This window comes from Mustela erminea, chromosome 13 (assembly GCF_009829155.1).
Source record: "Mustela erminea isolate mMusErm1 chromosome 13, mMusErm1.Pri, whole genome shotgun sequence".
Classification (NCBI taxonomy): Eukaryota; Metazoa; Chordata; class Mammalia; order Carnivora; family Mustelidae; genus Mustela; species Mustela erminea.
In genome coordinates, this window is record NC_045626.1 from 393217 (window position 1) to 416738 (window position 23522).

Below are 23522 nucleotides of genomic sequence, written 5' to 3' on the forward strand. Positions count from 1 at the left end.
AGAGACCGCTCGCGCCCACATGAAATGTTACAAACACGCAATCTTACTAATTAAAGAACACACACATTCTGTGTGGACACGGATGCCACTCGGGGGCTGGTCTCTACGATCCAATCCATGAAAAGCACCCCACCTCTTACTCGCTGTAACAAAAATGGATCTATCCTAATCACACTGAAAACATACACCCTGCGAAAATGGTAACTTTCCCAACTGAAACCTGACAGGAGGAGGAAGCTACAGAAGCCGTGGGGGTTACACACCACGGTCAAACCCACCGATTCCAAACTCAACTCCCCCAGCTCCGAGGCCTTTCCATGCCAGCGACCCTCTCTGAGGGCCGACCCCCCTCAGAGCCACGCCAGGCACACATCCCATGGGCCCCAGCTTCCTCCCAAGTCCTCGGGTGGGCGCAACGCGGTCGCCAATGCTAAAAGGCAGCCACCTGGCAGTGATGGGTCCCCTGGCCTGTGGCGAGGGTACTACCTGTGACGTGTCCACAGGTGTTGGGACGCGGGAGTTCGAAGCCGGACACAAGGAAGAGGCAGACTGCCCCAGGGCCGCTGGGAACGTCCTCTCGGCCTCCAGGTCCCCGGCACCCCAGGCCCTTCTCCCTAAATCAGTATCATCTTCACTACCTCTCCGTGGGCCCCACTGCCGGAGATCTGGAGAGACACCACGGCTCCAGATCATCCTGCAGCCAGGAGGCAAAGCCCAAAGGGGGCACCCGAGGACCCAACCACTCCTTTGGCTTGGGGTGCTACTGGTCACTGGCATGGAGTGGGGACACCAGGCTGCCACTCAACAAAGGCAAACACAAGATGACGGATTCCAACACGCGGCTGCTGTGCTCATGGAGAAGATGACAAAGGTGCTGTGTTCAAGGAGGATTCAAAAGCCACTTCTCCGTCAGAAAAGACCAAGACCCCAGTAAAAACACTCCCACGAAGGACTTACTGTGGCCACTGTGGAATGACTACATTCGTGGACAGTCAGAGTGGGCTGGAGCCCTGCTGTCCCCAGGCAGCACTGCCACCAGCACGCACCACTCCCGGCCCAAGAAGGGCTCCGCGCACACGCTGCCCAGCACAGCTCCAGCGCCAAACCAGCGCGTCCATCACGCCCAAGAGACAGCCAGGACGCCTGTGCTCCGACTGTCCGGTATGGACAGACACCAGCAACCTGATTCCTGGGGATTTCCAAACCAATGAGCAAAACGACCTGACGTTGCTCACGTAAGAAGTTTCTACTCTTCCACCTACTCGCAGTCCTGAGCAACTTTCGGACCGGCCCACAGCGTGCGTCCGACCAGAGTGCGAGCAGCCACACGTCTGGGGAAGCAACGGCCAGCTCTGAGAGCGAACTGAGCTTGCGAGAGCTGGGTTTCTTCTCTCCACCTCCAAGAAGCCCACCAAACCCACCAGGGACGATGTTCACGCAAAGCTCAAGGCCGCACAGGGGACCGCGGGCGGAGCCGCTCACCTGCGATGGTGTGGGCGTACAGCCGGCTCCCGAACGTGAAGACGTGCAGCTCGTACAGCCGGGCGATCTTCTCCAGGAACTCCCTGCAGTGAGGGCGCACGCGGGTGTGCAGCATCGGCTCGCCCCGGCCCAGCTGGAAGTGGAAGATGCCCTGGAGGAACACACATGCTGGTGAGAAGCCAGAAGCTGCCGGACGACACCCCCAGGACGCACCCCGCAGGGCGCCCACCCACGACGGACACCGAAGGTCACCACGGAGGGGACTGAGTGGCCTTGGTGGCTGAAGGACCCCTGAGGACAGCACCCCGTTGCCACGGCCTCAGCGACATCGCCAGACCCTTCGGCTGTTTCATCTATGGTCTTCTCCTGGCAAGGGATAAAGCAAGCGTCCCGGGGTGAGGATGTGCACGTCCTGCTCAATCAGGAGCCTCGGCAGAGCTGAGCCACAGCAGGTCACCCGGAGCAGGTCTCCAGTGACCCGCCGGCAGCGTCCTCCTGAGGCCGTGACGGAGGCAAACGACAAAACTCAGTCCCGCTCCTCGGCTGTCGTAACGTGCTAGTTTATGAACCCACAAACACAGCGCAAAAGCTGACACGGTATCCTAAGCCCCCTTCAGCAGACGCACAGAATCAGTGATACCAATCTGCTTACGTGTGATGAATACACCAGTTAAGTTCACTTTCCTAAAGAAGCTAAACTTTGATCCTTTTCATTCTGCTTATCATTAATTTTCTCAGTAAAAACATGCTGAACTGGAAACAAAAGCAAGCGACCCAGATGCTAAGTGGCTTTCTACTAGCTGTGAACTAGTCAACCTGCCCAGGACGTGGCTGTTCTCTGAAAACGTGCACACGTGGGATCAGAGCCACGGTCCCCTACGGCACAGGTGCAGCAGAAACGTCCCTGAAAACACAAGCTGGGATCTCCAAAGCTCAGAGCTGAACACGCCTTTCTAGCTGCCGCGGGCCAGGGTGGCACCGGAGGGCCGGGAAGGGGCAGAGGCAAGGTCGGAACCCCCCAGGGCCAGCTGCAGCCTCGGCCTGTCTGCGCGGGCGGGAGGACGCCTTCAGCGTGTAGATCACACAAGCTGAGCAACAGGCATGCCACGGCGAGTCCCAACTTCTATGGAGTGAATGAGAAGCGCCAACTTCAAAGGTGCAGGAAACCCACGGCTGGCGGGCCAGCACACACACCGGCACGTCCGCACGGCAACCCTCTCTCTGCGCAAGGTCCTCCAACTTGCTGCCACACTCGCAAAGCAGAGTTCTCAGGAATGACAAAGCCCAAAGGACTTCCGAACCCCTCCTGTCACACGTTCGTATCACAGACTCGGACCGCACCGTAGGCCGCCGAACGGCACAGGCTGCCTCGGGAGAGGGGACCGGGCCTGAGCGGAGAGCGTCCCTGCTCACTGCCACGGGCAGCAGCGTGGCGGCAGGACCCTGCTGCATGCGGGACCGTGGGGATGGCCCAGGGACGCCAGCGTCACCGCACGTGCTCACGAAGCCAAACTGCTTTCCGGCCACGTTTGCAACGACTCCCGGGTGACACGCAGCGGTCGCCGAGCGCGTGACCCAACCTCCTCCATGCCTCCACTCCCGCTGCTGGCCTGGCCTCGCCACTCCCGTCAGAGGCCTTCCCACGGGGCTCGGCCACAGGTGCCGACCTGCTGACGGCCTAATGTCTGACCCCGAGTCTGTGTATCGACTGCCCGACAGCAAAGGATTCTGAAAACGATGGTTTCCGTGTGGGTGAGGCTCCTTTGTTAAGGACGGCATAAGCTGGTCCCAGGCCTCGGAAAGCCACCTGAACACACGCTATTGAGCGCCTTCCAAAGGGCCAGAAGAACGTCAACTTCTCAGCGTCTGGACCGAGCAGAAGAGGTGGGATGTGGGAAGTTTTGAGGAAGACACTCCCCGACCCTTTACTTCTGAGAAATCCGCTTCCGCGGGGCCCTGCAGGCTTTCCCTCCAGGCTCTTGAGTACAGACCCAGCGCCCACCTGGGCCCCTAGTCCCGGTGTCTCCGCTGTCCTTGTAGGCCCAACACCACCTCTCGGCCCCCACCAAGACGGTCCCTCCTTTGCTGTCCACCTACCCCGGGGCCTCGGGTCTTCCAGGTTCCAAACCCTCGACCCTCCCAACGACCCCGCCACGCGTGGATCTGGCGATGGCGGGGACACGGGGAGTGGGCGCCGGCGCTGCCGGTGGGGACCCGCTTGGGGACGCGAGCCCGGCAGCACAGGCCTTGGCTCCAGCCCCAGGAGGCACTCACTTTGTTGGACATCTGCTGGCAGTGCTGTTCTGTCGTGTGGATCAGCGTCTGGTCCAGGTCCACCATGAGCACCAGCTTCCGGTCGCGGTGCAGCCGCTCCTGGTCCTCCCGTGCCAGCTTCGCAGCTTGCTGCAGGCAGAATGAGAAGGAGCATCGTGAGGTGTGGACGTCTGCGTCCAGAACCAGGTCCGATTCTGTCAGCAAAACCAGAAGGAAGCAGGGCGGTGGCTGTGCCACTCCCCGCCCCATAGCACGCTAACACGGCCCCCCGGGGCACACGGCCTGCCCCCGCCCCGGCGAGCCACCTCTGTGACACGGCAATTTCCGACCATCATCCCGTAACTCAGTGTTAACCAACGAGAAAGCGGCGGACCGCAGCAGCTGGTCGGTGAGGACTGGCTGAGCGCCACGCGCTGCGGGACGAGGCCGGCGGCGAGGCAGGAGAGCGGCCAACTGTGGGGCACCAGGCGGGCGCGGGGCTGCGGCGGCGCCGCCTCGGCCTCCTGCCGCGCTGCGGACACCGCTTCGCCTCGGGAGAGACCTGCAGATGGCGCGGCCCACCGTGGCCTATGGGGCCAGCGTGGGACTCGCGGCCGGGGAGGGGCCCCGGCCGGCAAGCCGTGTTTCGGGGTGCACATCACTTCTGCCTCCTCAGTTCGGTCTCCGTTGCCACAGACGAGCTCCTGGTCCCGCTCCCGTCAGCCAGGGCAAGGCCGCGTCTGCCGCTGAGAGGGGCCGCGGACACGGCCAGCCAGAGTTCCGCCCCGGCAGCAGCAGCGGGGACCCTTTCTCCTCTCATGGCCCAGCTTCTCAGGTCTGTGTCCGGCGCGCTCACTCATCACATGCTTTTCCGTATGTACATTTGTTTAAAGCTCAGTAATTCACGGAGGTCAAAATCCTGTCTTGCCCACACAAAAATAAAGCTGGTACGTACCATTCCAAAGCCCAAACCCGACAACTGCAACACTGAGAAACGTGTCACCGGCTCTGCAACGGTCTCACAGGAAGGGCCCGGCGTCCCCAGCACTTGTGGGAGGTCGTCCTGCCGGCCCCCACCCCCGCACTGCAGCCCTGGCCCGTGACAGCGCGCTCAGGACGCCTCGACCCGCACTGCCCATGAGGCCCTCAAAACGCGTGCGAAGCAACGACACTCACAAGCACACCCACCTGCGGGCTCCCGGATGCTGCCTCGTACGCTTGCCCCTGAGGACCGCACGGCATGTGTGTGTGTGTGTCCCCGCCGTCCCCTCCCCCAGCCCTGCCGGTGGGGACCTGACACTTCTCCCGTCACAGGCGGCCGTCTGCTCCTGCCTGTGCCCAGCCTGGCTGCTCTGCACACGGCAGGGCGCACACCTTCCCCTCAGCCCCTCTCAGCCTCCGGCTCTGGCCATGGGACCGCGGGAGCCATAGCACCCCAGGGAGCTCGGACTCGGGCTGGCGGGGCTGGGCCTCCCCAGGAGGCAGATCCCTTTGGGAAAGAAATGAGCGCAGCCTTCTGTACGGCAGGCAGACGGCAGGTGACCCCAGTCGCCCGTCTCCCCAGCGGCTATCCCGGAAACCATCCTCACGACAGGCCTGGTGCCGCCCCGCACCGCTCTCCGCACGGGGCGAGAGGTCCCCTCCGAGGCGCCCCACTGTGCTCAGGAAACGTTCTCGGGCTTCGCCTCCGCCAGAGGCGGGCCTTACCTCGGAGCTCACCATGAGCTCGGGGACGCTGTGCACCATCGACACCGTGGCCGTGGACAGAGGCACCTGCTGCCCCCCGTTCTTGCTCCGCAGCCTGCAGACATGAGAAGGCACACCGTGTCGGACCCCCGGAACCCACCCACTCGCCGCACAACGCACGCGGGGCGCCAGGCCGAAGAGGCCCACCCCCACTCCGGAGCCAGGGCTGGCCGGGGCAGAGTCTCCTCCCGCTGCCAGCTGCCCAAGTGCAGCCTGCGGGCTGAGAGCAGGCGGGAGAGTTCTCCCCGAGGTCACCGGAAATGAGCAGTGACGGCCACACAGAAACGTGACAAGGGACTGGCCATGCCACTCTGCATAGCAAACGCGGGCGAGGGAGCCCGGCAGCGGGGCGGGGGAGCCCAGGGGGCTGTGAGGGGCAGGCCGACCGCGGACGTGCAGCGGGCCTGGCTGCAGGGGGCCTGGCTGCACAGGGAAAGCACACCCGCCACGCCCGGGCTTCCGGAACTAAAACCAGAAAGGACGCCTCCCGGGGAGTCGGACCTGACTCGCAGGTAAGGAGGCGCCTGTCATCTGCCGCCAGGGGGGCCGCCCCTTCGAAGCTGTGGGTCACCGTGTCTCAGGCCCAGAGGCCCCGCCCCCACCGCGAGCGGCCAGTACTTACTGGGTCAGGTCTTGGCCACACTCGGCACACAAGCCTTTCATGACAACCGGGTGGCTACATCCTTCCAGCCGCACCAGGACCGACCTGGAGACAGAGAGAACGGTCCCCGGTGAGGAACGGAGCCCGCACGCCCGCAGAGCCCAGGGTCTGGGACCAGCTCTCCCAGGGACCTCCCTCCACCTAGCTCCTGGCAGGTGGCACCCCCCACGCTGCGGCTCCGCCTCCCCGGCTGTGATGCGGACGGGGCTTCGCACGCAAACAACACAGCCCTGGAGGCCAAGCCGGAAGAACCGGGGGCGCTGCCAGGAGACGGGACCGGGAGAACGCTCGACTTCGGACGCGTGCGGGAGCGGCGTCTCGCGCTTCTGGTAACGGCGCACAGGAGCAAGCAGCACGCCCTACGCGACCGACAAGAATGGACGTCGTCTCCCGTGTATCGTGCCCAGTCTACAGAGAAGCTACGAGTCACTGGGATTTTTCTGGAACGACTATTGTGCTGCTGGCTTTTACCAATACAAAAATGGCCATTTCCTTCATGCGTGAGCGGCACAGACTGCCAGGCTGTGTGGTCAGAGCACCAGCGCCAAGCTGGAGCTCTGGGGGCTGGCAACGGCGCCACGGGAGCCTGCTGCTCCCGCGGAGCCTCCTGCTCCCGCGGAGCCTCCTCGCCAGACCTGGGGCACCCAGGCACCTGGCAGGCCAGCGTCTACGAAGGGGGGCCTTTCTGGGTGCTTCCCCGCCAAGGCCACAAACCAGACACTGTGAGGTCTGAGCCCACCAGCAAGTGCCACGCACTTCTCCTGCCTCCCCCACACTGCCCCAGAGCTTCTGGACCACAAAGGCCTTCCATGGGCTCACAGAGGGGTCAGGGCCGGCAGCCCCGTCTTCTACGACCACGCACTAAGTGCCCGATGACTGGGCCCAGGGCTTGCCACCCTGTGTGTCCGCAGCCCAGCAGCATGCTTGCCCCCAAACCACGGCGCCACTCAGGTGGCAGGTGCTGGCGTCCTTCAGGGAGGTGCTCACCCAACACGCACGCCACCGCCCAGACTCTGCCCGTCTCCCCGGTGTTCAAAGAAGCCGCCCCTGCAGCAGACGGCACCCCTCCCCAGAAACCTTCCCATCTGCATGGCGCCGCTCAAAGATGTCTTCTGGCTCCAGGCTCCTGCCGGACTAGCGCTGGGGATCTGCGTTCCAGGAGAAACCCCGACGTGGCCCCGTGCCCGCCGACTGCCGTCCACCTCCACTGGGCAGCCTGCACTTCTCCTGCCTCGTGACAGCAGCTTCCGGGCCGCGGGCGTCAGAGCTGGCTGTCGAGCCTGGCTTGGGACCACGGTCCAGCTGACTTTCTCTGCAGGCCTGGCTCTGCAGCACTTGGCCCCACCAAGCCCAGCCCCCGCTCAGAAGCACGACAGCCTCTTCGCTCCTTTCTGACCCCACACGACCCACTCCGAGCGGCTGCCGGGGTCCAGGCCTCTCATATCACGGCCCTTGTGGCGGGCACTGCCAAATCAGCCCTCCCTCGGACACGAGACACGCCCTCCCAGAGAGCAGCCCACTTTGCAAACAGCCTACAACTGCGACTCCGTCCTGCCGGCGCCCCTGCCCGTCCTGGTCGCCTGCACGCAGGAGAGTAGCAGCAGGCCCAGGAAGGTGACCGTCTGGGAAGACAGCAGAGCCGGCAAGGGGACTGACTGCACTTGCCCAAAAGTCAAAGGTGTCTACCATCTGTCTGTTGGCTAGCGGGTTTCTGAAGGTTTGTCAGGCCTTCTGGAACCTGGCAAAAATCTGCTGTTTGCCCCCTGGAATGCTCGGGGTAGGTTTGTTCATTTGTTTGTTTTAAAGATTTTATTTATTTGACAGAGAGAGATCACAGGTAGGCAGAGAGATAGAGAGAGAGGGGAAGAAGCAGGCTCCCCGCTGAGCAGAGAACCCGATGTGGGGCTCGATCCCAGCACCCTGAGATCATGACCTGAGCCGAAGGCAGAGGCTTAACCCACTGAGCCACCCAGGCGCCCCTGGGGGTAGGTTTTATAAGAAAGCGAGTAAACTGGGCCATTCACCATTCTTTAGGGTTTACAAATGCTGATGTCACCTGCACTCCAATGACAGGCTCTGTGGACCCACTACTGTGTAAGAGCGTGTAAGGCTGCGCAGGCCACGGAGACGGAAGGTTCACGGCCCGGCGGCCAGGCCCGCAGACGCTGCCTCCTCTGTGCCCGCAGCACATGGATGCAAAACGTACAAGGCGGTCTGCGTTTACTCACTTCACTCATTTCTGCTCTAAAACATGGCCCGCGGAGAACTCTCTTCAGGAATATCAGAAACTGGCTAGAAGGATTTCGCCCATCTTTCCTAAAATGTTAACCTGAAGACACACTCGGTGCCTCGAGGTCAAGCGACAAACAGGTCGACACACTCCATGTGGTGCGTTTCCGCCCTGTAGTCAGCTTTCTCATTTTCCCTAACGGTGCTTCCTGAAGGTTTGGTTTTGTATTTTGATCAAGTTCAACTTATCAGATGTTCTGTGTCCTTCAGAAATCTTTCTTACCCAGGTCACCAAGATTCAAGGGGGACCCCACTAATTCTAGAGCATTAACTGTCCTTCGGCAGGACACTTCTAGGATGACCCCCCCCCCAAGATGACAGGATGCAGGCGGGGTGGGCGGGAGGCAAGGCCAAGCCACACCGGTGAGGGGCACCAGGCTTCACATCCCCCAGCGAAGAGCGTGCTCAAAGTGGCAGCTTGGGGACCAACAGCTCTGGAGCCCACAGGTGGTGCTGGGAACGGAGCCCGGGGTGGGCGGAGCAGACGGGCTTGCAGTGTACCCGCAGGACAGAGATGCCAGCAGAAGTGTGAACCGCGAGACACAGGGGTGTGTGGACCCTCCCGGGCGTCCCCAAACGCACCTGCCAGGGACCGAGTGCAGAAGGGACCGTTAAGTCCGCATGGAGCACAGAGCAAGGCGAGTGCAGGTCCCACCAGCCGCCGGCCGGCTGAAAGCACGGCTGGCGCATGGGTCTGATGAGCTGTGTATCCCGGCCCAAGGTGCCACCATCTCACAGCATACAGACAGCAGGCCTTTGGGGACCCCCAACAATTAAGGCACAGGCAGAAAAAAAGAATGTCAATTTTAAAACACCAAACCAGAGCACTGCCCACGAAGGCTGAGAAGCATATGCCAAGGAGCAAACGTCTTGAGAAAGGGGTGTCAGAGGTAAGCGCCCCCGGGACAGACCAGACAGGGTGAAAATCCCACCCAGACCAAGATATCCACACTGTGACTGGGGGGGCTGCCAAGGCACACGCTTGTGTAAACTCACCGAACTCTGCCATTACAGTGCACACCCTACGCTGGTCGACCAACCACTGAGGGCCCGACGTGCCCGACTCAGTGAGGAAGGGGCGCCAGTGACCTTTCCGAAGGGCCATGTGGTGGAGCCCCCTAGCGAGGCCCAGAGGAGCACAGGGATGGGGACGACCCCTGGACCCCGGGGACGCAGCTCAGTCCTGCTCGCCCAGCGCCGTCCAGTCCCCGGGGGCTTCTGGGGTCACCCATGCAGGCCCCTGGGACCTCACCGTGCCACTCCATGGCCACTGGGACCCACGTGGTTGGCCTGGGACATGCTCCCAATGCTGCTGGAGTCCCCCCAACATAATAGGGTCCCTCTGCTCAGACCAGCCTGCTGTTCACTATCCACCTCGACCTCATCCTTTTGTCTGAACCCAAGCTCAGAGCCGCACTTCCTCCCAGAAGCCCTCTCAGCTCCCATGCTCTGGGTGACACGCACCCCCCTCCCCAAGAGGCTGCAACACCAAGGGCCAGCAGACACAGCATCCTCGCCGGAGCAGGGAGGCGCCAGCAGGCAAGGAGGCGGCCGGCGGGGATGAAAGGGCGCCGAGGTGGGGCACGCAGCATAACCGTGCCACACGGCCTTGGCTACACGGCCTGCACGTGCACCTTCCTCTGGAAAGTAGTTCACCTACGGGTCGCATTCAAGGTCACATAACCTTCAGTGCTGGGGTCAAAGCGTTTTGCCCGTCATATTCCAGAGCAGGTCAGGAGGCACCTCTGGCTGTCACAATGCGGGGGCAGCTCCTGGCACCTCCAGGGTGGGACCGGGGTGCCCTGAAGGCGTGCCCCGTGCAAGCCCCAGTGCACATCACGGACAGACGGGTGTCAGCCTCTACGGCTGTCCTGGCGGACGACCCAGAGCTCTGTGCGCCGGCGGCCTCTGTCCCCGAGAGGAGCGCAGCCAGCGACCGCCGGGGGCAGGCACAGGGAGGCCCCTGCTGCACAACGTACCTGGGACAAATCCAACCACCCCAAGGCCTGAAGCGAGGATTTAGGTTGACAGGGACGACCGCAGGAGACGAGCGCCACACAAAGCTTCCACAAGGACTCCCTCTGTGGTGACAGGACACGGGTCTCGTTGTCACCGACACGTGTAAGAGATACACAGATCGCTCGCAGATCAACGTCATCCCTCCTCAACTGCCTTTGTTTCAAACCGTGATGTCTACTCTCCCTGACATGGGAGTCACCCGAGGGCATCCAGAGTTCAGAAGTCCACACTGCTGAGCATTAACAGAGGATCGGCTAAATGTAAACACGTGGTCTCCACCTGAATTCACCCTGGCAGTGCATCACGTTTCAGCTAACGTGGCGGGGGGCTCAGCCCCGGAGAGGGAGCCCACGCAGGAAGGCGTGGGAGAGCTGGTGGTACACAGGTCACCAAACGCAGAACAAAATGTCATGAGGTTTTCTCAGCCCACCTGTCCGCAGACACCACGTGCTACAATGTAACAAAGTGGGCCCCACACCAAGCAGCATCCCACCAGAAACCCCCCACGTCCTACCCCTATCCTGCAACCCCTAACCATGCAGGACGTTGAGGCCCCGCTGGCCAGGCTGGGGGGAAAGTGTCTGAAAGCACAAGACCGTCTCCACTCACGGGAGAGGAGCCCTAGGTCTGCAGAGTCGTTTCTGACGAAGGCTGGCCAAAGAGAAAGTGAAGATACTGCGAGCGGCTGGGAACCACCCCAGCCTGTGCGGTTTCAGGAACTTCTGCAGCCCCGGGAGGAGAGCAGGAGAGGCTGGGGGCCAGGACGGGCAGCGCACGGCAGCTGGGGACTAGCCCAGAAGACTCCGAGTGAGCCGCTGGTCCCACCCTGCCGCACGGAGACGCACACGTGACCCAAGGACAGCATCTCAAAAACCTCCAGTCCCCGTGAAAAGGAGGGTAAGAGACTTCCTTCTTTGAATTAAAAGATCATTCAGGTGGGTCTTGCAGGCTCAGAGCGTCCGACATTAGCCTCTGGACTACTGCTTCTGCATCTCTGCATGGGCCAAAAGAATTCTCAAAATCAGCCGAAGGAAGGATCAAGACAGAGGAAAAGAGTATTTGTAAAAAGTAACAGTAACGTCCCTTTACAGCACGAGCCGATCTCATCCTTGCGGATGCCGACGCAGGAAGGACGGGCGGCAGGGAGCGACCCTAGTGTTTCTGCCCTCGCACCAACGCACAGCCCCCGCGCCATACCCTAGGGGGAGTGGCACACTGCGACCTCTTGAGGAAACAGTTCAGCCAAGGAGAGCAGCCCCAGAATGTCAAGTCAGTCACCAATAAATGTTAACTTTCCTCGTTTGTCCTTGAAAAAAAATCTATAGGAAAATCATGAAATGCAATTTCTGAAGAAGTTATTTTCCCCCAAATACAAACACCAAACTCCCTGGAATCTTTTGTACTCACTGGCTTTCCTGTCTGCTCTGACGGGCCACCAGGGCGCACGCACCGTTGCAGAAGGCAGAGGGGAGGACGCACACCCTGAGCTCATGCTCGCAGACCGTCACTGTCAAGGTTGGGTGCGACCCGTCCCTTCTCCCTGCAGGTTACGAGAGCTCAAAGACCTCCTCCAAGCACTACATGCAGACCGTAGCACGAGTGCATGCGGAAAACGCATTTTGTGCGCCCAGATCCTGCTTCCCTAATGTCACTCTCCATTACAAGGAAACAGGACTTCTCGGAGCAATGGGTGATTCCAGAGTTGGGGACCAGAGGCCTCAATAACACTTGTGTCGGAAAACGTGGCCATGCTCTCAGACCTCAGGGCCTCACCACAGCGGTCAGCTTCAGGGGCTCCCGCTGCCAAGCCCGCGACAAGGGGAGCGTCAGGACAAGTAACAGCGGTGGACAGTAAGAACCCACGAGTCCGCACTGTGAACGAGCTGCTCCCACAGCAGACAGCCAATGCAGAGACGGAGAAGAAACAACAGGCTGAAGGATGTCACAACTGGACAATCCTGAGTAAAGTAAATAAATTAATAAATAAATAAAACTCCCCCAAAACAGGAGATTCAGACAAGAGTCATCAAGATGCCAAAAACAACGGCTGACCATCTGATGAGAGAATTTAAGATATTTCCTGAGGAAGAAAGTATCCCTCACAAGACACTGAGCAACTACAACAGGAAAATGAGTCCGTTTTCACCAGAGCCACCACCGTAACAAACCACAGGGGGCCACACGGAGGCCACCTGCTGCCCTATGGGCCCGCTCAGGACACACACAGGCGCCCCAGCAAGTCCTGCCCAAAGGCACACATGGCAACTGACAGCCAGTCTGCAAAACCACCAGCTGATGAGGAGATGAAAAGGAACGGACTGAGGAACCACCAAGGTTAGAGACCCGGGAGCTCTGACAGCGGAGCCTAACGTGGGATCTGGGGTTTCTTTTGCTCCCAAGGACAATGCTGGCCCCTCAGGGAGCTCTAGTGAGCAGAAAACAGCCCCGCATGGGCGTTCTTTCTGATTCTGATCGTTGTACCACGGGTAGGGAAGAGAACTGTCTTTAGGAAATTGAACATCAGGGATAAAGTGCATCAAATCTGCAACTCACTCCTAACCCTCAGGAAAGAAAATAGCCCATGTGAGGGGGAGAAGGGTAAAGCAGAGAGAGCAGCTCGCTGACCTCTGGAAAACCCGTGTGACGCGTCCCTGAGGATTCCTGGTACTTCTCTCGCAGCGCTTCCCTAGGTCTGGATTATGTCCGCAAAGAAGCAAAAAGGCAGACTTGCTTTGTGAATGCGGCAGGGGTGGGCGAGGGGCCAGCGACAGGGCGCAGAGCACGACAGGGCGCAGAGCGGCGGTGGCGGCTGAAGCAGCCCCCCACGGTCCCTCACTCAAGCTGGGCCCCCGCAGACGTGAGAGCCAGGACAGGGCCACTTCGGAGCGCCCCGGCCACCTCCAGGGCTATAAGGGACAACACCTGCTGACGGCAGGTGTGCTCGTAAGGGACAGCACCCAAAGCATTTGAAGCCACCAAAATAAAAACAGACGACCCAGTCCCAGTGCCACATAAAACCTACACACTTAGCTACTGAGACTCCACAAAGCCAGTCTTGACAGAATTCTCTCCAAACTGTGTGCACTGCCAGCGTGGCCTCCTAGGACTTACCGGACAAAACTCCATTTCCCTAACATGTTTCCAAAGCAAGTGGCACCACCGCACGCAGACCCCCGGGCACAGCTGGGTTACACGGGCAGGGGAGGACTCCCAGCCCTGGGCAGGACAACGGCCTCTGAATTTCAACATCGTCTCCAGGATGCACCTGCAGGGCTGCCAAGTTCAAAACAGCACGCCGGCAACTGTCAATGCTTCCAGTTCGGGGTGTGGGGTGGCTCCGTCAGCTAAGCGTCTGACTTCAGCCTGGGTCATGACCCCGGGGTCCTGGGATCGAGCCATGTGTCAGGCCCCCTGCTCAGCGGGGAGTCTGCTGCTCCCCCCCAACGGCGTGCTCTCCCTCTCATACTCTCTGCCAAATTAAAAACAAAAAACAAAACGGCTTCCAGCTTTAACAAGCAATAGCCACCATCCCGCAGATGAAAAGCACCCCAGGGCATCTGGAGACTCAGCTCACGGGTAAGGCAGACTGACCTCCTGACCTCCATCATCCCACCGGCTCGCAGCCGGCACGAGGCCGACCGGACGGGAGGAAGTAGCACCACCCACAACCATAAAGCCAGGACGTCTTCTCAAGTTTCTTCAAAATACGACAACTACCCAGGTCAACATTTAGCTCAAGTTCTTGACGTTCTAAGGAATTTCATCGACATCAAGTGCTAAATAAGAAATACTTAAGATCTAGTTACAATCTTTAGAAATTATATTTATCTTTCAAGATATTACACAAATACTTTGAAATTGACTTGTTCTACCTTGTTTAGGTTCTCACTCCCCTAAATTAAAAAAAACACTCTTTCTGAGATAACTGATACATTGCTTCCTTTGCAATAACTTTTGGGTTTACCATCTGTATTTATGTCATTCAAAAAAACAGATGAAATTAAAGACTTGCCTGTTCCTCTGTAGCTTTTTAATTTCATATAATATACTCTGAAATTAATATGAAAATGGAAATAAATATGGTAATGCATGTTCCAATCTATTCAAAACTACCTATCAGTTTCTAGGCACACCAAGCTTCAAAACCCATTTGGTCCAAAGGTCTTTATTTAAAGGATTAGACAAGATGCTTAAAAAAAAATAAATAAATAAAAAATAAAAATAAATCATGCATGCATGTAAAATTAAGTAGATGAAAAGGCCAATGGTTTTCTGGCTAAGTGAAAACTGGAAAAAAACAAAACAAAAACTCATCTGAAGTGGGTTCAATTAAATGAAGTGACAATTTTCCCAATTTTAGACAGAAGTATCTTTTTAACGGAGTAAACTTTCATTTAACATTTTTTTTAGAAGATTTTATTTACTTATTTGTCAGAGAGAAAAAGAAAGCGCAAGCAGGGGAGCAGCAGATGGGGGGAAGCAGGCTCCTCGCTGAGCAGGGAGCCTGATGCGGGACTCGGTCCCACGATCCTGGGATCGTGACCTGAGCCCAAGACCGATGCTTAACAGACTGAGCCACCCAGGGGTCCGTGGAGTCGTCTGTGAAATGGTGCAGACGTCAACAGAGGAGGACGAGACCGTCTGAGTAAGAGGACGTTCTAGTTCGTCAAGACGGTCCGCTATCAGAACGGACAAGTAGCTTCCTTCCTTCCACGGCAAGACCCCCGCGGACCAGGACCGCGGCGCGTCACGCGGCTGCGCTCGGAATTTTCAACCCGCGCAAGCGAACTTCAGCAGCTCAGCCCGTACTGTTTTCTTTATGAGATCCTCTGGCCTCTCTCCTTCTAACACTTACGAAGCAAGCACGAGCCAGCAGTGCTCGGCCAGTCAGCGGCCCTCACCCCGGACCCTGGCTGACGCAGGCGGTCTTCGGTAGACAGACTACAGCACGGAAGGAACAGGCGGACATCAACTAGACACAACCACCGCCCACCACTTGGGTCCTTACCCACCACCAGACGGGTCCCCAGGTTATTTCACATAATGCTTTTACGTCTGTCGTCCTGCCCTGGGAGGCGATGACGTCCAAAAGAAGAACTCTGCTGCCTCCCAGTGCACGACAGCGGACGTAACGGCAGACGTCATCAAGTCTCTGACACACCGTGCCTTGTCAGATCATTTTCAAGTCAAAATACTTTCAGGCGCGTAGAAATCGCGAAGACAGGTAAGCACTCTCATTCCACCCATCCCCCACACTGGGGCTCCCTGGACGCCGACCGGAAGCCTCAGCGAGGGGAGGTGCGGGTACGTCAAACCCCCGGACCCCAGGGCTGCCCCTCCTTCCTTCCCTCCCTATCAGAGCAGCAGGGACACATTCCTACCTCCACCTGAGAGCAGGTACAAAACATGCAGGCCTAGTCAGCTCACAACGACCGTCCCGCGACCAGTTTAACGACACCCAGAAGCAGTTCCTACAAGGACCTGTTCACCGTCTGAGCACAAACGCGGACGCGGGGGAGAAAGCCCGCGGAGGCCAGCGGTGACCAAGATGGCACGGGCAGCTCCGGGACCTGGGCCAGCCGGGCCGGGCTGTGCCGGGCTCCAGCCGCACACACGCAGCCCTACACCCGGGAGTGCTAGCATCGGACTCTGGAGAGCCTCGCCATGAACCACAGCAGCGAGCGACCCTGAATCGCAAACACCAAACACTCCAAAGGAAAGAACTCGTCAGCACTGAGAGCTCATCATCCGGTCAGCTGCCTGCGTGACCGGGAGACGGCTGGATGGGGTCACTCTGCGTCGCTGGTCTGGCTGATGCGATCGGAGCGTCGCGCGTGCAGTTCCTCACCAGCTGGCTGCAGCCGGGCCCTGAGCTGCCCTGGCCTTTTCTGGATAACTGGGAGAGAAAAAGGACGCCAAGAAGCCGCCTGCCCCTCAGGAATCTTCTACACGGGGGCACACCAGCACTGGGTTTCATCTGCACAAGGACGCGCTCACGGGCTTACAGGCCCAGTACGGTCAGGTCGGCTCCGACCTCGAAGTAATGACGGCGGCGAGCCACAGCGGGCGGCTGCACAGCCCAGCGAGCCTCTCCCGTCCAAAGGAGGCCAGCCGGACCGTCCCATGGAGGGTGCAGCCCCCAGGCAGCTCGCACCTCACCCTGCCTGCAGTCACGGGCCAGGCGTGGGCCAAGGACCAGGGCGCGGTGTCCACACAGGGAGCTGGAGGAACTGGACACAGCAGAAGGCTCGTGGGGTTCGGAGGGAGGCCAGCCCTCTCCGACCCGCTGGGGAAGGGGTGTTGGTGGGGAGCGGCGGGAGCAGAGAAAAGGGCACCAGCAGCCGGCCGGGCTGAGCATGGGCGGGAGCAGAGAAAAGGGCACCAGCAGCCGGCCGGGCTGAGCAGTGGCCCCGCAGAGGGAAGCCGGCGCCGGTCACCCCAGCAGGAAGCAGGGCGCCCGCCCCGGCTTCTCCTCCCGACAGCGTAAACAACCTCCTGAGTCACGTCCCCGTCACCGGCGCCCACAGCTCCGCGCGACGTCCCGGCCCGAGACCCGCACACGGACGCCTTCACGGCGCGTTTCCCGAGCTTTACGAGCAGCCGGAGCGCCGCGCCCCGCCCCAGCCGCTCACGCCGCCCCAACCGGCAGCCCGGGGAGGCGGCACCGGCGAAGGCGGCCCAGCCCCGCTCCCAGGGCCGCCCCCCGGCGCCCGACAGCCGCCGAAGTCAACGCCACGGCGCGGTTCCGTCCCCCGTGCCCGGCCCAGGGCCCCCCAGACCCCAACCCCGGGCCCCACTCACCCGGGGGCCACCACCTGGCCCGGCTGCGCGCACAGCTCCCGCACCACGCCGGCGCGCTCCGACCTCAGCCTGCGCTCGGCGCGCACGCAGCCCCCGGACCCGGCGCGGGCGGGGGCGGGACCGGCGGGCTGCGCGGAGGCGGCGGCCTCACACACGGCCAGCACCGAGCCGATGCGCACGGCCGCGCCCGCCGCCACCCTCCACTCGAGCAGCCGCAGCGGCCCGGGGCCCGGGCAGCGCACCTCGGCCACGGCCGGCGGCGGGGCGCCCTCGGCGGGAACGCGGCCCGCGGGCGGCGCCTCCATCGCGGCCGGCCCGGGGCGCTGGGGGAAGGCGGGCGGGCGGGGCGCTCAGGGCCCGGCGCCCATCGCGGGGGCGGACCGCGACCCCGGCCCGGGCGGCGAAGGCGACGGCGCTGCACTTCGCGCTCCAGCACCGGCTTCCACCCGCCGCCGGCCGCGCCGACTTCCGGGACGGCGTCTGACGTCGCGTGACGCCGCGTGCGTCCGCCGCGGGGCCCGCGCGCCCACTCCCGCCGCCGCGGGGCCGGGCCGGCGCCGAGTCGGCCGCGGGTGCCCGGGGCGTCGCGGAAGCGAGCGTGGGGGCCGGCCCGGCGGGAGCGGCGGGGCCGCGCCCCATGTGCCCCGGGAGCGCCGGCGGCGTGGGCTGCGGGTCCCGGCGTGCAGCGCGGCGCGGCCCAGAATCCCGGCATGCACCGCGGCGTCCCGGCATGCCGCGCGTCCTCCGGGCCCACCGCTCCCAGGGTCGTTAAACCACGGGTCCCGGCATGCAACGCGGCCGCCGGCTGCGCCCCCGCCACGTGCGGGGGCCCGTTGTGGAAAGACTGCGAGTCCCGGCATGCCGCGCGCCGTCCGGGTCAGAGGGCGGCCCCGCCCCGCCCCGCCCCGCCCCGCTCGCGTTTCCGCGCGCCCGTCCCGGGGGCGTCGGGCCGGTGCCCGCGCGTGCGGGGGGGAGCGACGGGCCGGTGATGACCTCTGGCCCCGGAGCCCGGGGCGGGGGCGCACCGCGGGGGGGGGGGCCGGCGAGGGGCGCGGCCGGGCTCCTGAGTCCCGGAGCGGGGCGCGCGGCCGCCCGCAGTCCCGGAAGGCGGCGCGGGGACGCCCGGGAGCAGGAGCGGCGAGTCCGGCCGGGGCGGTCCTCCTCGTCCGCGGCTGCGGGCGTCCGGCGCGGGGCTCCGCGGTGTGCGGGGGCGGCGGCCTCGCTCCGCGGGCGGGTCCCTCCACGCCGCCCCCGGGTCCCGTCGCCCCCGGAGTCCCGACCCGCGGCGCCCGCAGCCGGACGAGGGGAGTCGGAGACGGGCGGGCGGGGCGCGCGGGTGTGGACGAGCCTCGCCGCCGGGACGCGGAGCGGGTGGGAGCGCCGGGCCCGAGCCGGCGTCCGCGGCAGCCGCAGGCGGTTTCTGGGAAAGACCCGCGACGACCGGACCCGGCCGGGGGCGGAGCCGGGAGAAGCCGCGGAGGGCGCGACGGGCAGCGCCGCGCTGGACCCGGGAGACGGTCCCCGGAGACGCGGAGACAGACGCGACCGCCCTCGCCGACGCGCGCCGCGGAGCTCCGCAGCCCCGAGCCCTGAGCGCGGCCCGGCGGCCCCGAAGCCCCTGCAGCCCCTTGGGGAGTGCGTCCTGCTGGCCCCGGTCGGCCGACGGGCAGCGCCGTCCGCCTGGGACGCCGGGGACTTGCCTGCGACGCGGACAGCAGACCTTGCGCTGGGAGCGGGTTCGAGGCGAACACGACCTGGATCCCGACCCTCGGAGAAGAGCGCGGGTGCCGGGAGGGGCTGCCGGCTCTCCCGGGCCCAGCCGCCGTGTCCACGCCCGGTTACCTGCCTGTGACACTCGTGTGCTCTTCTGGGTCTCTGATTCCCGAACCCCCCGGGCCGGCAGCCCGCGACCGTCACCCCTTCCCGTCCCCAGGCCGCCCCCGCTGTCACGGACACAAGCTTTCTCAGGCTCTGGCTTTGCAAGTTGCCCGGCCCTTGCCTGCCCCGACCTTCCCCGGAACAGCCCTGGAAGCCTTCCAGGTCAATCGGAGATGATCCAGAGAGCCTTCTGGACTCCTGCCAAGGGGCGTCCCAAGGAGACCCTCGGGGCTCACTTCTCGGTCCCCCTTGCTCCCGTCTGTGTAGGTCTGCCGGGCCTGGGGCCCTCGGTGGACGCACCGTGCAGCTGTCCCCAGTGTCCCCAGCCGCGCCCCAGCATGCAGGGGAGAAGCCTAGAGCCTCCACGGCTCAGCCTTCTGCGGGTGCGCGGCGGGCTGTGGCTGGCGACCTCCGTTGGGCAGCTGCGGCTGTGACGCAGCCTCAGGCGTGGCTCAGTCCCCGTCTAGTTTCACACGTCCTCCCGGGGTGCCCTGCAGGCCCCTCTCGCTGGTGGGAGTCTGTGTGGTCTGGGAGGTCCCCCCGGTCCTGCAGGCCGGCCACACCTGAGATGCCCACGCTTCCCTGACACTGGGCAGACGTCCCGTGCGGCGAGCCAGCTCTTTCAGCCCTCTTGGTTTCCCGAGCTCTGTGGTGTCTGTTAAAACACGGTGTTTGCAATCACCCGTTTTCCCCGCGTTCTTGAGGCAGGAGCAGTGGCTGGTTTCTACCTACTTCTCCCTTCCTGGAGGAGACCTCGGATGGGATCCTGACAGGAGCGAGACAGGCGTCCTAGACAGAAGGACCATCATGGGTGGGGTTCCGGGGGACCTTGTTGGAGTCCGTTATGGCAAAAACGGGAGCATGGCCAGATGTGTGAAAAGTTGTGGACACCGCCAGTAAGAGTTGACTTAACTGGCTTTGGAGGGGACCCAAGCATCAAGGTTTGCTCTCTGGGTTATTCTAATGTGTAACGAGGTCTGTAGGCAGTGGGTAGTTCCTCCACGGTTTTGAGCAGACGTCTGAGCCGATCTGATCTGTGCTTAAGACTACACCGGCAGCCGAGGGCAGAGTGAACTGGAGCTGGGGTCCTGGATTCCCGGGGATCCCAACAGACGGGAGTGGTTGCAGGGGAGTTTCTGAGCCTGACCACCCCCAGGTCTTGTCACTAGCTGGGCAGTTAGTGAGAAGGAGGGCTCCAAACTGGCCCCTGGAAGAAGACCCACGAACCAGGAAGGGGGGATGGGGGCACATGGGGAAGAGACACGGAGTCCCTGGGGGCCTGTCCGGTCTGAGCTGCCTGGGCACGTGGGAGAGCCGGCCAGTGCGGGGGAGAGCAGGGCTGGTGTGCTGGGTTCTTGGGGACGCCAGGGCAGCACAGAAGCCACCAAGTGAGGGGGGCGTCTCTCCTGTGGGCAGGGTGGCCACAGTGTTGTAGGCAGGGAACCCAGGCGTCCAGCAGCCAGCGGCCGGTGGTGTCTGAGGCTGGCAGGGAAACGTGAGGCCAGGGCTGGTGGTGCCCCGGGGGGCGGGGGAATGGTTTGTGCTGGAGGGTCCAGGCTGGGACCGGGAGCACAGGCAGGAGCGAGGCTTGCCAAGGAGCGAAGCCGTGTTTCTGCAGAAGAGGCTGGAGGGGCGCACGCAGGGCTTGTTCACCCAGTGGTAGCTCGTGATCCCGTCCGTTGACTCTTCTCTGTTCTCTCCCCTTCCCCGCGCCTGGTTAAAAACTAAATTCACCGAATCTGCGTGTGGTCCTGAATCGAACCCAGCAGTGGACCTGGAGCCGGCAGCCTTAGCCGTATTGTCAGGGCGACCCGTCCCACCCCCTCCGTTCCCGCGGTTCTGCGCAGGTTCGTCACGCTCCTTCCTGCGGAGTTTGCTTACGCGCGTGTACGAAGCCACAAGCGTGCCATGTAACGCTTGCTCTGGAGGTTGTCGTAATGCGTCACACACGCGGGCTTCTGGTCTGGGAGTGGTTCTCGTCACTGTGTGCAGAGCTGCCCCGCGGAGCTCCTTGTGGTCCCTGCGCGTGACCTGTCCGCAGTAGCTTGCGCGGGAGTGCGAGACGGCGTCGTTACCATCGTCTTGTACGGGGACAGCGAGGTGGTTTGGGTTCTTACGAAAAGGGCTGGTTCCCTGGTGCCCTGCGCTGGAGCCCGAGGGTAGCGCCGCAGGATCCCAGGACGCAGAGCTGGGGGCAGCCTCGTTCCCACGCAGCGGTCAGCTCGCGTCCCCACCGCGCTCTGGCGGCCCCGAGCCTCGTGTCCTGGTCTCTGGGGGTCTGCGTGAAGGTGTGTGCGGCGGCCCCGGCTGTGGTCTCAACCTGCATCCTTCCCGGAGCCCCTCGGGTCACGCCGTTTCCCTGTTGCCCTGCCGGCGTGCCTGCTGCTCTCAGAAGCGCCCGCGTGGCGCCCGTCCTTCCCCACTGGGCCGTGACCTTCCGATGGGTGCTACCGCCTCGGCCTCGGAGTGCCCGTGCTGGTGTGTTACCCACGTCCTCGCCTACGTTTGGCCGTGTTCTTGTCATCTTTACGAAACCGTAGGCGAACAGAGTTCTTCGTTTTAGGAAAGCCTTGCCTAACCCGGGATGATAACGACCGCTTCCTTTTTACTTGCGGAAGTCGGTAAAACTTTGCCTTTCACGGCCAAGTGATCGTAGTAAGAGATGGAGGTTTCATACGGGGTGTGAGGCGGTGATCGGATTTCCTTCCCGTGGGGATAGGCAGTTGTCCCGGCCCCAGTGTGGAAAAGCGTGTCCCGTTTCCGCCGACCTGCGGCGCATCCCTGGGGTGCGGCAAGTGCCTGTAAAGGCAGGAGCCTCTTGTGGACTTTGTCCTGCTTTGTTCTTGGACTCTGAACTGCCGTAGCTTCACAGGAAGTCATGACCTCTGGGAAGTTCCTTTGCATGGGTTGTGGCTATTCTTGGCCTTTGCTTTCTCGTAAATTCTATAATTAGTGAGTCAGTTTTATTGATAAAACCTGTTAGAGTTTTGATCCGAACTGTACGGAGACTAGAGATCAGCTTGGGGAGGGACATCGCTGTGACTTGGATTGTGCCATCCGTAAGCCTGTGTCGGCCTAGTTACGTAGGCTCGCTCTGAGGTCTTCCAACGGAATTTCGTGGTTTTCTCCATATAGGACGTGCGCATTTTTTGTTAGATCTATTCCTAGTTTATTTTCTTGCTGGTACTTTGGTTGATACATGATACTTAAAAAAACCAACAAACCCGACTTCTTCTAGTTGATTGTTGCTGGCATAGAAAAGCGCCGTAGATTGTTGTGATCTGACGTTATACCTGGTAATCTTTCCAAATTCTTTTCTATTTAATTCATTAATTTTGGCTTATTTTCTTTTCAAGGAAAACGTCAGTAACAGACAAGTCTCACCGAGCATCATTTTTGCCTCCTTTCCGGTGTTTTGAGATGTGATCTTCTTGTGGCCGATCACGCAGTTGCGCTTCTGTGTTCTGGTCTCACTTGGCGAATCAGGTAGAGTCGATGGTAAAATGTCCACACGTGGGAGTCTTTCTCCGTCCTTCTGGGGTGGATTTCCAGATGAATTGCGTCATCGTCAGACGGCATAATCTGAATGATGCTACTTTCTTGAAATTTAATGCGGTCAGAATAATTGTGCGCTTCAGAAGAATGAGTATTTTTTCCTTATTTGATTCAGGTTCTACGTCTACCCGGTACGTCAGCCCTCCTGAATGCGTCGTTAGCTCTGCAGGTTTACACAGTTTTCTGTTGGAGCAGCAGCAGTGTCTGCGAGAGCCACGTTGAGATCTCGTCTGTGGTCGCGAATTCGCCCACTCTCCCTGTCGTTTTACTGTGTGTGCGCGCTTGTGTAACGTGTGTGCATGTGCATGTGCGCGTGTCTGCGTTTGGGGGGAGAGGCTGCTGTTAAAGGAGCACACACGTAGTACTCTTATGTCCTTGGGTAACTGAGCCTTCTTCGTTGCGTGGAGCCCTCTGTACCGTGGACATGCTTGGCTCTTCTAGTGTCTCTGCTTTGAAGTAGCACGACCAGCATAACTTCCTTTGTTCCTGAGATTTTGGTTCTTTCTTTGTCAGAGAGAGAGTGAGCGCACGCGCAGGGGCAGGGGCAGAGGGAGAAGCAGGCCCCTGCTGAGCAGCGAGCCCGATACGATACGGGGTTCGGTGCCAGGACCCCGGGACCATGACCTGAGCCGAAGGCAGACGCTCCACCGACTGAGCCACCCAGGCACCCGCCGTGACTTTATGTTCAAGCACGTTTGCCAGTGCACTCTGCATTTTTACTGGTAACGTTTGTTCACCTTAAGTGTAGACAGTCGTGCTGGAACCCACAAAGCTGGTCCGTCTTTCAGCTGCGGAGTCCAGTGTGTTCCTGTCGAACCTCAGGTCCCAGGGTGCCTAG

The 23522-nt window shown here is 61.4% G+C and overlaps 1 protein-coding gene across 2 annotated transcripts in view; it reads right to left on the reverse strand.

Moving 5' to 3' along the window:
• Window positions 1-17571, reverse strand: part of CTDP1 (CTD phosphatase subunit 1) — a 52792-nt gene extending 35221 nt beyond the window's left edge. The window contains exons 1-5 of one of the 2 annotated variants that reach the window (XM_032309413.1): window positions 17252-17571; window positions 6104-6187; window positions 5443-5536; window positions 3757-3885; window positions 1483-1633 (exon numbers count right to left, since the gene is read on the reverse strand). In XM_032309413.1, the coding sequence (XP_032165304.1) occupies window positions 1483-1633; window positions 3757-3885; window positions 5443-5536; window positions 6104-6187; window positions 17252-17556 (763 nt within the window). In that variant the 5' untranslated portion in view covers window positions 17557-17571. The remainder of the gene's footprint in view (window positions 1-1482; window positions 1634-3756; window positions 3886-5442; window positions 5537-6103; window positions 6188-17251) is intronic. The other variant, XM_032309414.1, reaches the window with a different exon arrangement.
• Window positions 17572-23522: the final 5951 nt, after the last annotated feature.